Source organism: Suricata suricatta, chromosome 8, assembly GCF_006229205.1.
Source record: "Suricata suricatta isolate VVHF042 chromosome 8, meerkat_22Aug2017_6uvM2_HiC, whole genome shotgun sequence".
Taxonomy (NCBI): Eukaryota; Metazoa; Chordata; class Mammalia; order Carnivora; family Herpestidae; genus Suricata; species Suricata suricatta.
This window is the reverse complement of record NC_043707.1, coordinates 92,781,770-92,797,550: the sequence shown is the minus strand read 5'-3', so window position 1 is coordinate 92,797,550 and position 15,781 is coordinate 92,781,770. Positions and strand designations below refer to the sequence as shown.

General features: G+C 37.4%; 1 protein-coding gene across 3 annotated transcripts in view; it reads left to right on the top strand.

Moving 5' to 3' along the window:
- PATJ (PATJ crumbs cell polarity complex component) overlaps positions 1-15,781 on the top strand; it is a 340,997-nt gene that overhangs the window by 2,897 nt on the left and 322,319 nt on the right. For all 3 annotated transcript variants that reach the window (XM_029947821.1, XM_029947819.1, XM_029947822.1), the window contains exons 3-6: positions 3,163-3,357; positions 4,943-5,082; positions 9,536-9,716; positions 12,011-12,139. In XM_029947821.1, the coding sequence (XP_029803681.1) occupies positions 3,163-3,357; positions 4,943-5,082; positions 9,536-9,716; positions 12,011-12,139 (645 nt within the window). The remainder of the gene's footprint in view (positions 1-3,162; positions 3,358-4,942; positions 5,083-9,535; positions 9,717-12,010; positions 12,140-15,781) is intronic.

The following is a 15,781-nucleotide window of genomic DNA, read 5'->3' as shown; positions in this document are numbered from 1 at the left end:
GGTGCTCTGTTTGATTTTGAATTTGTACTTTTCCTAGTTTCTTGAAATGGGCCTGGATTGCAATATACTTTCTTCTTAGAACTGCCTTTGCTGTGTCTCAGAGAGTTTGAATTGTTGTATTTTCATTTTTATTTGTTTCCATATATTTTTAAATGTCTTCTCTAATTGCCTGATTGGCCCAATTGTTCTTTAATAGGGTGGTCTTTAACCTCCATGTTTTTGGAGTTTTTCCAGACTTTTTCCTGTGATTGATTTCAAGTTTCCTAGCATTGTGATCTGAAAGTGTGCATGGTATGATCTCAATTCATTTATATTTATGGAGGGCTGCTTTATGACTGAGTAGGTGATCTATCTTGGAGAATGTGCCATGTGCACTCGAGAAGAACGTGAATTCCCTAGCCTCGGGATGTAGAGTTCTAAATATATCTGTCAAATCCATCTGTTCCAATGTGTAGTTCAGGTCCATTGTTTCTTTAGTTATTTTCTGTCTAGTTGATCTATCCATTGCTGTCAGACTTCCCAACATTTTCTTCAGAATATAAAATAGTGTTAAGCTTAAATATTGTTTCTTCATAAACTTTTTTTTTCCCTAGCAGGAAGTGATCATACCCTTGTAGCATATTATTACTATCTCCCAGTTATCATATATTTATCAAATAATTACCAAATAAATATTAAATGTCATGGATATTCTGATTAGAAAGGTCACAGAGGCAGTATAACTGCCGTTTTAATATATACCTGTGTTTTCTCCACTACATACACTATGGTGCCTGGAGTGATGGGGTTTCTACACATAAGTGTTGAATTATAGGTCACATGGCACCACTTCTTAGAGTGATATCAATTACTAGTTTTAACTGTCTTCTTGGTTGTTGTTTTTTTGGGGTCAGCGATGGCAAATTGATTAAAAATTTTTTTTTAACATTTATTGATTTTTGAGAGAGAGAGAGAGAGAGAGAGAGAGAGAGGGAGAGGGAGAGGGAGAGAGAGAGACCGATCATGAGTGGGGGAGGGGCAGAGAGCAAGAGGGACACAGAAGGAAGCAGGCTCCAGGCTCTTACCTGCAGCACAGAGCCCGATGCAGGGCTTGAACCCATGAACAGTGAGATCATGACCTGAGCCAAAGCTGGATGCTCAACCAACTGAGCCACCCAGCCACTCCAGCAAAATGATTTTAAATCATCTGTTCTAAAAGATGAACTTGAATAGTAGCTATCCTATGGATTTTATTTGGGCAGAATTTTAATTTTTTTAGTATTTATTTTAGAGAGACAGAGTACAAATGAGGGATGGGCAGAGAGAGAGGGAGACACAGAATCTAAAGCAGGCTCCAGGTTCTGAGCTAGCTGTCAGCACAGAGCCTGACGCAGGGCTTGAACTCATGAACCGTGAGATTATGACCTGAACCAATGTCAGATCCATAACTGACTGAGCCACCCAGGTGCCCCTGGACAGAATTTTAAATGTAATTGGAGATAATGTAGCAGAGTATTTTGAAGTGAAAATTAACAAAATCTGGGAAAAAATGTTTTTTGTTAATAAACCAAATTGGCTGCCCTTATTTAGCAAGTGATTTTTCTTATAACAGATAAGGATTAAACTCTGCACATGTCCTTTTCTGAATTTCTTTCTCTAGATCAGAATTTATACTATAATTTTAGCACTCTCCATGTTGATACTTTCATATCTGTATTCCGTGGCCAGGGAATGAGCCCTATAGTGCAAGTGAATGCTATTGATAGCAATAGAAATTGGGAAAGGTTACTATAAATTTGTCGGTCCTACTGGTCTAAGTGGACTTTACCAACCCCTCAATCGTAATAACTATCTTTTGTATTTATATAGTTTGCAGATGTTATATGCATAATCATTTTATCCATTCAACTATGAATTTTGAATTTTTGGGGTTTTTTTTTTGAGTGCTTTCATGGAGTTTTTGTGGGTGTTGATTTTTTTTTTTTTTTTTCCTATATGGTACTGTTGACATTCATTCTTGATGTTACCTTTATTCCACTGTGTTGGCACTCATATCAACTGATGATATATCTATATATATATATTTTTTTTAACTTTATTTATTTAGAGAGAGAATGTGAGTGTGCACTCAGTGGGGAGGGGCACAGGGAGGGAGAGAGAGAATCCCAAGAAGGCCCCAAACTGTCAGTGCAGAGCTTGACATGGGGCTCAATCTCACAAACTGAGATCATGACCTAAGCCTAAATTAAGAGTCAGACACCCAACTGACTGAGCCACCCCCGTTGCCCCCAGCCAATGAGATTTTATTTTTAAATTTTTTTTTAAATGTTTATTTTTATTTTTGAGAGAGAGACACACACACAGAGAGTATGGCAGTGAAAGAGAGACACAGAATCTGACACAGGCTCCAGGCTCTGAGCTGTTAGCACAGAGCCCCATTGCGGGGCTCAAACCCGTGAATGTGAGATCAGGACCTGAACTGAAGTTGGATACTTAACCAACTGAGCCATCTAGGCACCCCTCAGCCAGTGATATTTTAAAAATTAACTTCTGTTTTCTTATTCACCATAATTATAGGTTTCTCTTCCCTCCCCTCCTCCCTTTTTTCCTATAATGTTTAAGTATAAATGGTATTCATTTGCTGCTAATCTTGGGCAAGTTCCTTAACCTGTGAGTCAGTTTTCATGTTCACAAAATGGAATAATATCTTTTAGCGCTATTGTAAGGATTAATGAGATAATATCTAAGAGTTTGGTATAGCACTTTGCTCATAGCAATCATTCATTAAATACTGTTATTGTATTGTTTTGTTTCGATTACATGTGGATCTTTTGTGGCCTTCTACATGGAAATGCAAAAGGGCTCAGTGTCTTACATGTTTATTTGACTGGTTGTTTCTGTGTCTGTGAAGCATAATGAACAATGTTGTGCATGCTGTTAACTTGAGGTGATAGTAGAAGGCAGGAAACAACATATTTTAAGCTATTGAATATTCTGTGTCATATGAAATAAAAAAGTTTGTAGGCTTAAACACAGATTCATGTATCTGTGTCTTCTTTCTTGTGTAAATATTTAATATGCAATTTATATGTGTAATGGGAAAAATAGAATATTTAACAAATAGAAATAATTTCTTTTGTGTAGGTTTATGTTGATGATTCTCTTTTATTTTCTCTCCAACAGCTCAGTCACATACCCTCAGAGTGTTCAGCCAACTTTGATTTTTCTAGGAAAGGATTATTAGTATTTACAGATGGTGCCATTACTAACGGCAATGCCCAAAGACCCGCTAGTAACTTGACTGTCTCTGGGTTGTGTCCTTGGACTCCTACTCTGGAAAATGAAGACTTTCACTCTGTCATTCAACAGATGGCTCAGGTAAAGTTCCATCTTGTCATGAGACTATGTAGCTATATTTTTCCGTTACAAGTTAAAAAAGAAAACAGTACTCTTAAAAAAAAAAAAAAGCAAACTCTTTGCCTTAAATTTTATTATTCTGTGTATCGTTTGCTTGCATTTTTATACTGTCAGAGATTGATATTATTTTTAACCTGTGTATGACATTTGTTGACTTAAAATTACATAAGGAAAATATCTGAGTGTGGTAAGTTTTTAGACAATTCAATTTGACACATCTCTGCACTTGGAAAGAAAGGGATTCTTATGTTTTTAATCATAGGAGGAAAATTGATGTCTACCAGAAGTGATGAAACTCCTTTGAAGCTATTTTTAATTTTTTATCAAAACAGTTAATGGGAGAGCTAATATAATTTGGAAAATCTAGGGAAACATTTGAAAGAATCATCTACTTTTATCCTTAGTACTATTAATAGTACTATTAAAAAGTATTATTTATCCTTAGTACTATTTTTTCCTTAGTACTATTTAGTAAAATTAAATAGTTGAAATTTTGGATGTGTTAATGTTTGTTCACCTCACCTTCTAATAAGTGTCTTTAAAAACAAAACAAAACATGAGTTTTAAAGTTAAATAGTTTAAGGTGTGTATTTAAATAATGTTCTATATCTAATTCCTTTTTTGACTTTAAAGCTCTATCCTGTTAATTTGACTAATAATTTAAAAACTATTTTTTAAATGTTTAATTTTTTTTGAGAGACAGAGAAAGACAGAGCATGAGCAGGGGAGGGTCAGAGAGAGAAGGAGATACAGAATCCAGAGACAGGCCCCAGGCTCTGAGCTAGCTGTCAGCACAGAGCCCGATACGGGGCTCGAACCCACAAACTGTGAGATCATGACCTGAGCCGAAGTTGGACACTCAACCGCCTGAGCCACCCAGGCGCCCCTAATGTAATGGTTTTGTTATGTGATTACATTTATGAAGTTCTCATATCATAAATGTAGTTATTAACTAAAGCAATAAAATAGGTGTTAGTTACAGGTTGAACCCTTTTGAATAGTGGCCTTTCCCTAATATTTTGAATTAACCTAATAGAGTATTAATTCATCACAATACAATAAAAAATAAGACCCTAAAAAATGCAGCTGGTTCTTAGGCTGAACACTAGCATATTCTCGATATCTATTTTGCTTTCCTCATTTAAAAATGTATTTTGCATGGGAAGAATTTAGAGGAATTAAGTGTAAAATGTAATCTAGAATTTACTGTGGAAAAAGATGTTTTTCTCAGAAATTTTCACCCGGCTTGGGCTTCATCTCATAATGTGAATGAAGTGTGAAAATACCTCTCTGATTCCCTGAGGTTGCAGAGCACTGCACATTCCCTCTTGTGTTCTACTGAAAATAACCAAGTGAGAGCATTTCCAGAAATAATTTATTGCTGAAATCCCGAGATTTTTTGGATAGAGATGTCTTAGGGGAAGCTGTTTTTTGTGTTATTCACAAAAATAGCAATTTCAGTTCTTTGGAAAGGGTATGGTGGTTAAATATACTTCATTGACTTTTCCTTTTTTTTTTTTTTTTCCTTTTAATCCCCCTTCATTAGGGCCGGCAAATTGAATATATCGATATAGAACGACCTTCTTCTGGAGGCCTGGGATTCAGCGTGGTGGCCCTTCGAAGTCAAAACCTGGGAGAAGTTGATATCTTTGTGAAGGAAGTGCAGCCAGGAAGTATAGCAGACAGGTGAGGAGGGTGTTCCCTCTGCGTTTTGGTCATTTTTTTCTGATAATTCTGAAAACCTTATTATAAAGTGAATAAGAAGCTAGTAATAAAAACAGTTAACGGTAGCAGCTAACCTTGCTCTTTTCCTATGCATTCGTCAGGCCTTTGGCAGATACTCGCCTGTGTGTTTGTGGCTGTGACCAAGCTAGTAGTGTCACTACCCTGTTTTATAGATGAGAAAACTGGGTTTCAGAGAGGTTCAGCGCTTTCCCTCTAGCCACAGAGCTCTTGGTGCTGGACCAGTGAGCTGTGGTAGGATTCCCAGACCGTCTGACTGCAAAGCTAGTGCTCTTTCTATTCCCCACACTCTCCCACAGTTGAACATGGTGTTTGAGCTATGTCTGACCAGTAAGTGGAAATACTGAAATTTTTATCCTACGATTTTGGTGGTCGTATCACACTGTTGATTATCTCTCTTGCCAATTAAAAGCCTCCTCAAATCTGTGTGATTCTCCCCTCTTCTCCTTGTGCTGTTTTTTTTAAATTTTTTTATTTTTAAGGGGTATGTGCAAGCCTTATATTTTGTTTGTATTTAATTCAGGTCTTTTGTTTATTATTCATTTCACAAGTACACTTGTTAAACTGTACACTTGTGAGCAAGTACAGTGCTATTCATTACAGTTCTATGGCCTGGTAGAATAATTGCAGTGCTGGTACTAATATAAAACAAATTCTCAGGCAATAATAAATTTTTCAATTCCCATTCTGCTTGCATGGGGTATAAGTTCTAGTCTCCCTAACTGAAAGTTCAGAAATAATGGATTTCCATGACTTTGCAGCTTTTCTTCTTCCATTCATGCAGCATTTCCTCAGGTATGTTCTGAGGAACCTTAGGAGTGATTAGATGTATTTGAGAAATTCTATCCTGTTCTTGGAGATTGGGTATACATAGTTAGGGTAACCATATAATGTATTGTCCATGGTGGGAGAGTTTTGTGACTGAGATGTGTGCTGTTAGTGACACTGAGCCAGCAGGTATAGATTAGGAAAATTCTGGAAAACCTAGAGAATCCCAGGTGAACCTGGGCTTCAGGTCACTTACCATTAGTTTACTGTAGGCTTTGAAGTCCCTGGGCAAAAAGCCTATTTAACTTTGGTCCAACTTTTCTTTTTAATTTTGAAAAATTAATTATTATTGGGATGTAATTTATATAAGAAATGTCTCTGTTCCAAAGTGTACAATTCCCTAGTTTTTAGTGTATCTTCAATGTTGTGCAAACTTTCTGTGGTCGATCCTGGGGCTGAGTTACTCTATGCAAAGTCTATAATTACAAATTGAGGTGAGCATTTCCAAGAAAAGGAATTTGATATGTCAGCATGTAAAGAACCTTGACCAATGCTAAGTGGTCAGGTGACTTCCCAGAGACCACAGTGCTTGAAGGGAAGCTTCAGACAGTGGGGTCTACAAAGAGGAGAAAATGTTAGAAGAATAAAAAGACTGTCTTGACAGTAGTCCTATGAAGAGATGGAACACAACTTCTGTCCTTGGAGTGAGACTGCTATCTGTCTGGTATACGAATTTAGTACAAGACAGTATGAAAAAGGAGTGGAGAGAGGTGAGAGTCAGTTATTCATGACCTTCTAGATAATGTGAAATGGTCTTCATGATCAGGTCTTTCTTTCTCCTGAGGACTGTCCACATAGAACTGTGCTATTTTAGGATCTTACCTAAGGCCTAGTAAGGCCTATTTTGGCTCTCACAGTAATTGGAATCCATTATTTTCACATGTTGGAATGGGGAGACAAAAATTGATCTCCCTTTAAATGAAAAATAGGAATTCAATATATACAAATAGTATGGGAGAGTTAAATTATGGTTGCAGGAAAACTAATTCTGTTCAACTTTAGAATGCATCACAATCATATTTTCCAGATTTTTCTTTTCTACAACTTGTTTATCTGGGGTTGAGTTTATATTCCCTGAGCAGATACTAACTGGAAAGAAATGCAGTGTCTTGGCAGTCTGTTGGGTAGGGGAGAAGGTGGATTAAAATAGGTTGATTTCCAGAGAATAGAAGATTTGAATGTGAGTAAATTAAGAACTTAGACAAAATGAGTTACATCGGGGTTGAAAAGATTCCAGAGTATCTCATTCATATGGGATTAATTAAGAAATTTTCTTTAATGAACAAACTGTGAATAGGAATTTAGGTGAAGAAGTCAGAGAAAGGAGGACATTGAAGATGGGGAAATGGAAGTGATTCCTGGTATTACCCTATAGTGGTCACATTTTAAAATAAATGTTTCTTTAGGACCTAGGAAAGGTTCACAAGCAACATTGTCAATTTAAAGTATATATATTTCAAAATTATGCAAGTAATACATTACATAATAGAAAATTATAGAATATATAATAAACTACTCTCCCACCCCTCCAACCCCAAACATCTAGGACTTTGACTACCCTGAGACAACTAGGAAATACTGTAGAATGTTTTCTTTTTATAAAGACAAGGTCATGAAGCATATACAGTTTTTTATCTTATTTTTATCTCAACACAAGTCTTTCCTAAATTAATAAAAGGATATATAAGCAACTTTTTTTTAAAGTTTATTCTGAAAGAGTAAAAAGCCCCTAACATGGGGCTCGAACTCATGAACTGTGAGATCATGACCTGAACCAAACCAAGAGTCAGACGCTCAAACAACTGAGCCACCCAGGCACCCCTATATAAGCAACATTTTTAATGGTACCTAATTTATTGTGAGATCCATCCACACTTTTAACACCAAAAATAGATATTTCAGTATCTAACTTGCTACTTTCTTCTTTTATAAAGTATTTATTTAGTAATCTCTATACCCAACATGGGGGTTGAACTCACAACCCTGAGATCAAGAATTGCATGCTCCTATGACTTGCTAGTTTCATAGGAGAATCAAAAGCATGACTGTCCTCAGAAGACTTAGAATTTTATAGAATTTACCTAGCTCTGTCTACAACATATTTAATATAAATGAATACTCAATGAGTGATAAATAAATGATTTAGAGCATTGTGATAATGAGTTAAGTGGTAGGGAGGGTGGGGGGAGAGAGACAGACAGACAGACAGACAGACAGCTGGATCGTGGAAGGTGGGTTGAATTTGGCCCAATAGAGTCAGAAGGCATTAAAGATGCAGGAAACCATCTACATGAGAGTGGGAAATGCGACCCATGTTTGAGTGGGAGAGAATAGATCATAATAGTTGGAAAAGGGGTTTATGCCGGAAGGAAGCCAAGTTGGAAGGAGTGCCTGGGGACCAAATGTACAGGCCTTTGAATACAAACCAAGTTTACACTGTGTCCTTGAGCTCAGAAGTTAAGAGGTGATTGTGAGGAGTAAATGAGACCACGCCTTTGAAGCATCTTTTGCAGCACCTGATTCATGACATGTGCTCAGTACATATTAACTGTAATAGGGGTGTTTTTCTTAAGATTTGGTAAAATATTTTAAAAATAGCTTTTTTTTTTTTTTTAACCTTTGTTAGTAGTTGGGCAGTTGGTGATTGGGACAGAGAAAAGGGCTTCGATAACAGATTTAGAAGTAATGTCTGATTTTCAAGGAGAGTTGAGCCTAATTATTGACAAGTGTCAGAGAAGCAAGGGATGATGGAGATAGGATGACTCTTCTTAAGAGGAAGCTATTGGTGAATTTGAGGATAAAGTTGTCCCAGTGTGATATAAGTTGAAGTCAGACTGGAAGGGGTTCAGGAGGCTACAGTTTGTGCAATAGTAGGGACAGTGTTTTGCCTGCAAGACCTTGGCAGTGGGTCCCCATACATTGCTTTTGCTTATTTTTCTAGTGAAATGGTTTTTTAAGATTTATTTGTCTATTTATCTATTTGTTTATTTAGCTCCATGCTCAAAATGGGGCTTGAATTAAGGATTCTGACATCAAGAGTTGCATGCTCTACCAACTGAGCCTCCTCCCACCACCAAATGGTTTTTTTTTTTTAAATGTTTATTCATTTTTGAGACAGACAGAGAGAGATAGAGCATGAGTCAGGGAGCGGCAGAGAGAGAGGAGGAGACACAGAATCCGAAGCAGGCTCCAGGCTCTAAGCTGACAGCACAGAGCCCGATATGGGGCTCGAACTCACAGGCTGTGAGATCATGACCTGAGCTGAAGTTGGATGCTTAACGGACTGAGCCACCCAGGTGCCCCCCCGCTTTTTTTCCAAATGGTTTTTAAAGTGTGCGTGTGCGCCTGCGCGTGTAACCCATGCATGGGCATGCACACATGTTCAGGGATGCACTACTTAACGGGTTAATTAGCTAATAAGTGCTTTGATGGAAAGCACTCTGAAGAGCTCTGTTATATAATTATTTGAGCAAATGTACTAAGTGAAAGAAATAAACTGCCTCACTCGAATAGATGTTTTTTAATGATGCTGTCATTACTTACAACAAAATTTTCTTTTTATAATAAGGGATCAAAGATTAAGGGAAAATGACCAAATCCTGGCTATCAGTCACACGCCGCTGGGTCAGAACGTTTCCCATCAGCAAGCAATTGCATTATTGCAACAAACCACGGGACCTTTGCGTCTGGTCGTGGCCAGGGGACCGGGCGCCCCCACCCGTCTGGCTGATACAACTCCGCCTGAAACAGTGAGTTCAAACCTGGAAAAATAATTTTGAATTATGCCACTGATTTTAACAAGTATAAAGACATTTAGAAGGTGTCATTTCACTTGTCATACTTTAGGAAGGATCATATCACAATATAGCATTAGCATATTAAACAAGATACTGTTTTTTGAATATCCTAAGGCTCCCCTTATTTAAGATTATCATTTAACATAGTGGATGAATTGCAGTATTCTGTTTAACTTTTTGGTGATGGAAAGAGTCTTGTGTTCCTTGGTGATGTAGGGAGTTCCTTAATTAAGCTGATTAGAGATCAGCTTATTAGAGATTATTTACAGATAATTTTATTTATAGATTAGAGATTTACTGCTAAGTATTTTAAGTAAGATTTAGTTATTTTATTCCTAAGATATTGAAAATTATTAAATAATTTTCATAAATTATATTGGGTGTTTATGACTAGATTCTTGATACCGCAAAATTACAAAAGTTTTCCTTTTCGTGTAAGCATGTCTACTGAACAATTTAAAAGAATAAAAGTATAAGTCTCTTTTGGGAATTTTTAAACTTGGTTTGTAATATTTTACAGATTTTGGCCTCCATCTTCAGAATGCAAGCTAATAAATCTTATTTTCTTATAGCACTAAGTGCTAGCTGATTAATTTTCATTCCCTGGTACAAAAGAAAAAATAGACCATCTGGGTACAGTACAAGGTCACAACACAAATTAATATGTAGACATTTTCCCTATTGCAATCAGTGATATTAATACAGCATAACTTACAATATAAATAGAATGAACAAAGTGGATCAGAATAAGGGCTCTGGAGCCAGGCTACGGTGGGTTCAAATCCAGTTCTTCTACTTCCTGTCTGTGTTCTATCAGGCAGATTCCTTGACTCCCCCACACCACAGTTTCTTCTTTTACTTGGAAATAAGAACAGCGTCCACGTCACACAGAGATTAAAAGTGCATTAAATGAGAATACATGTGAAGAGCTAAGCATAGTGCCGGGTGCAGAATTTACACTCTATGAGTATTAGCTATGATCATTAATTCATGTGTATTTTAGCAAGTCTTCCTCCCCAGATACTAGATATTGTTTCAGACGTGCATTTAAGTATCCCAATATTCCTGGTTATTTTAACATTGCACAGTAACTTTCCAACTTAGTGTAATAGTAAAGCCAGGATGTGTATCCTAATGAGCTTGAGATGGAGGATTTTGTTCTGCATTTAGATTATGTGAATTTAGTGCACATTTCTGATGGAAGTCTGCTAGTTACAAGGAAGATGCTTATGTCTCTCAGTCTGATTTGTACTGTCCTATTGCTAGTATCTTCAGTGGGGACTACCTTTCCTTTCCGTCATAAGAGTCTGCTTAGTTAGTCTCTTTAGTATATATCCTTAGCATTTCATCCTTCACATTGCTGCCCGATTTACCTTGCTACACTACTGCTTTGTTCTTGTTCTCCCCTTTCTAAAACCTCAGTTATTCCTTTTGCTAATCCAGTGAAGTAAATCCAGTCTTTTTATTTTAATGTTTTATTTTATTTTGAGTTGAAGAGAGCATGAGTTGGAGGGGTCGAAAGAGAGGGAGAGACAGAGAATCCCAAGCAGGCTCTGTGCTGTCAGCTCAGAACCCAATACAAGGCTCAGTCTCAAGGAACTATGAGATCATGACCTGAGCCGAAATCAACAATCAGCTGCCCAACCAACTGAGCCACCCAGATTCCCCAACTAAACCCAATCTTTTGACCATATCTTTGACTCATTGTGTTCCCTGACCCATCTTTGCTCTTACATGTCCCTTTTGCTTGAAAATGTGTTTTTTCTCTGTAGTGCAATTAAAAATACTACCTTTTTCTTGAAGCTTTCTGTAAGTCTTCATTGGATTTAACCTCCTGTCTCTGCCTCCCCCACCTTCCTCCTGCCAATCTTTATACTATTTTGAGGTTCTCTTACAGTTCGGGTAAACACATATATTGGTTCCTGCCGTGTGCTCGGTGGGCCTTGTTCTAGATCTTGTGTATAGACTAGAGGACGGGACAACATGTCTCCTCTTAGATCTACGTGTCTCTGTCCTGTTTGATGCAGTATTCTGCTTCATTTTAATTATTTGTGTTTTAGATTCTCTCTCTGCTGGATTATAAGATTCTCAAGGGCAGGGACCATGTGATCATCTTTATATATCTCCTGCCTTAATTACTTGCATGAATGTTCCATTTGTGGTAAATCTGTTACTTCAGTAATTATTGGGAAACTAGAATCCATGTCTCACTAACCACGTGGCTCTTATTTGCCATTAATTTGTAGGTTCATTGGGGACATATTGAAGATGTTGAGCTCATTAACGATGGCTCCGGATTAGGTTTTGGAATAGTTGGAGGAAAATCCAGTGGTGTGGTTGTGAGAACGATAGTTCCCGGAGGATTAGCAGATCGAGTAAGTTGACTTCTTTATTTCCATTTTGGTGTCCTACCGCTTAAAATGTATGGTTTGAAATGTAATGTTATAACATGGGTTACAAGGATGTATGATTCCATAAATAGATTAAGCGTTGCTAAAAATCCTCCCACGCAGAAATGTTAATACACACTCACTTGGCTTTATTTTAAACAGTTCCTGAGTCAACTTTTTTTGGGGAAGGGGGTCTGTGGTTGAGAGTCTTTTTGATTGCCTCAGAGAATAGTATTTTTGTTGAAGAATTGTTAGTACGTATTATATTTTGAATATCTGGATTCTCTCCCAGTATATCTTTCAAGGGCCTACATGCTAAACTCAGAAGGTACAGTGATTATAAACATTTGTCCAAATAGTCTATGTGGTAAATTTTACTTGAATTGCAGTTTTCTGACATCATAAGTCAAATGACTACACTTTATTTTTAGTTTTTAAACTGAAAGTAAACTCCCCACTTTTTTTTTAAAGTGCTCCTTGCCCAGCATGGGCCTTGAACTCATAACCCTGAGAGAAGAATCATGTGCTCCACTGGCTGAGCCAGCCAGGTGCCCCTAAAAGTGGGCCATTTTAAAATTTATGAACTATTTCTGCTTAGTTTTACATTGAAGAAAATCTTAAACATTATACATTTAGGTTTTAGAGAGTAGTTTAGCAATTTGATTATGACACCACTTAATGAGTCCATCGTATGTAGACTGTCCTTGTTAGTCAGAATAATATGTAAATTTCATTGATTGATATTCAGTTATCTATACATTTATCCCATCTAATAAGTGTAAATAAAGGTGACTTTGCCGTGCAAATGCAGCTTTGAGGCAAGTTCCTCAGCTCCCCATTTCCATTCAAGGTTATTCCACTTGACGCAAATGTGGAGCTACTAATATTCTTTTCAGCTTCTAATTGTATTCAGGGAAGCTGCTCTGGGGTATTCTGTGGGGTCCCTGAGACTCTGAAGGGGAATCTGTAGGATCAAGACAGGAAAATGGTGTCAAACCATGTTAGTGGTCATTGCACACATCTCCGCTGTGTGGTCGCCACAAAAAAGAAAGGAAAAAGTCTTACTACAGGAAGTGCAACAAAGAGGATTGCTTTCTGGCTGATTTTAACATTGAAGTGCATGTCTTTTTCTTTTGAATATTGTTTGATAAAATAGCATTCCTGCTGCATACTGAATTAGGATGGTGGTTTTGAGACAAATATTTGTGAGACAGACTAGCCACTTTTTTATATGGAAAACACTTTAAATTTTTAAAAAATTTTCAAGTTTTGCACTCTCATTCAAAATACTTTTTTAATTATTTTTTTCATGTTTATTTTTGAGAGAGATAGAGACAATGTGAGCAGGGGAGGGACAGAGAGGGAGATACGGAATCCAAAGCAGGCTTTGTCAGCACAGAGCCCAATGCGGGGCTTGAACCCATAAACCATGAGATCATGACCTGGGCTGAAGTTGGACACTTAACCAAATGAGCCACCCAGCTGCCCCTCAGCCAAAAATGGTTTTTGCAATATAGTGATAGATAGTGTTAGTTTCAGCTGTACGTGATTTGATGTTTGTCGATACTGTGAAATGATTACCACAGTCATCTAGTTAACTTCCATCACCACACACATTACAGTTTATTTTCTTGTGATAAGAACTTTTAAGATCTACTCTTAGCAACTTTCATATATACAATACGGTATTGTTAACTAGAGTCACCATCCTGAACATTATATCCCAATGACTTATTTATTTTATAACCGGAAGTTTGTAACTTTTGACTGTTTTCATACATTTTGCCCACCTACTCTCCTTCTCCACCCCTCCCTCCAATTCTGACAACCACAAATCAGGAAAATAATTCTTATTTTTTGAAAGAATAATTGACAGAAAAATTAGGATTATTCAGACTTGGGTACTTGGCAGATATTTCTTTGAAAATGGATGAAGCAAGCCTGTCATTCAAGAAAAACAACTGGGGCACCTGGGTGGCTCAGCTGGTTAAGCCTCCGACTTCGGCTCAGGTCAGATCTCACGTTCGTGGGTTCAAGCCCCGCGTCGGGCTCTGTGCTGACAGCTAGCTCAGAGCCTGGAGCCTGTTTCCGGTTCTGTGTCTCCTTCTCTCTCTGCCCCTCCCCCTCTCATGCTCTGTCTCTCTCTGTATCAAAATAAATAAAACATTAAAAAAAAAAAACTGACGGTATTTGTTGGTGATGATAAAATTTGAACTTCCAAGCAAAAGTTAGAATTCTGGAAAAGTGACCATGAGTTGAAACTTCCTGATATTTAGATTTTCTGATTAGATTATTGCTGATATTAATATGTTTTAAAATATTATATAATGAAATATGTCAATATTTGGAAGATCTGCATAACTCTGTAGATCAATATTTTCTGCAGACCACTGTGTGATATGACAACATATAGGTATATATATAGGTCAAAGGTCCATTCAGAATTCAGAATTGATCAATAGATTTTAATGAAACAGTATTTGAAAGTTTGTCGATGTCGTCGCAGATTCCACATTGCCACTGAGCTTTAAGAAACTACACCTTGTCAGGTTTTGGTGTGTTGTCAAAGAAGAATGGCCTGAAGGACTATTAAAATACTCCTCCATGTTCCAACTATGTATCTCATGGAGGCCAGATTTTCTTTATGTACGTCAGCCAAACAACATACGGCAATATATTGAATGCTAAAGCAGATGTGAAAATCCAGTTTTCTTCTTTTAAGCCAGATATTAAAGAGATTTCCAAAAATATTTAAAACTACCGCTCTTCTCACCATTTTGTCTTAGAAAATATAGCTTTTATTTTCAAAATAAATAGATAAAATATATATTAATATATTACATGTATTAAATATATTAAAAATTTTTTAAATGTTTATTTTTGAGAGAGAGAGAGCATGAATGGGGGAGGAGCAGAGAGAGAGAGGGAGACACCGAATTTGAAGCAGACTCCAGGCTCCGAGCTGTCAGCACAGAGCCCGACTCGGGACTTGAACTCACAAACCACCAGATCATGACCTGAGCTGAAGTCAGACACTCAACTGACTGAGCCACATGTATTAAATATTTTAAGAATTTCTCTATTTTTTCTTTTTATTTTTTTAAATATATATTTCTTTTCGAGAGAGAGAAAGAGTGCAAGCAGGGGAGGGGCAGAGAGAGAGGGAGACACAGAATCTGTGGTGACGGCTCAGAGCCTGACATGGGGCTCTAACCAGTGAACTGTGAGATCATGACCTGAACTGAAGTCGGACGCTTAACTGACTAAACCACCCAGGCACCCCTTCTCTGCTATTTTCTAATTCAGTAGATATCAGCAGTAAAGACCCCATCACTAAAAGCCCTTTGAGAGTCTCAGTACTCTATGAGATATAATTGACGTACAATAAACACATATGCAAAATACGGGGTGCTTGGGTGGCTTGGTCATTTGAGCCTCTGACTCTTGATTTCGGCCCTGATCACGATCCCAGGGTTGTGCGATTGAGCTTCACATCAGGCTGTGCACTGAGTGTGGAGCTTGTTGAGATTCTCTCTCTTTCCCTCTGTCCTCCATTTGTGCTCACTCTCTCTCTCTCCCCAAATAAAAAAAATGATAATTTTGAAAAGGTTTTTTAAAAAAATGTTT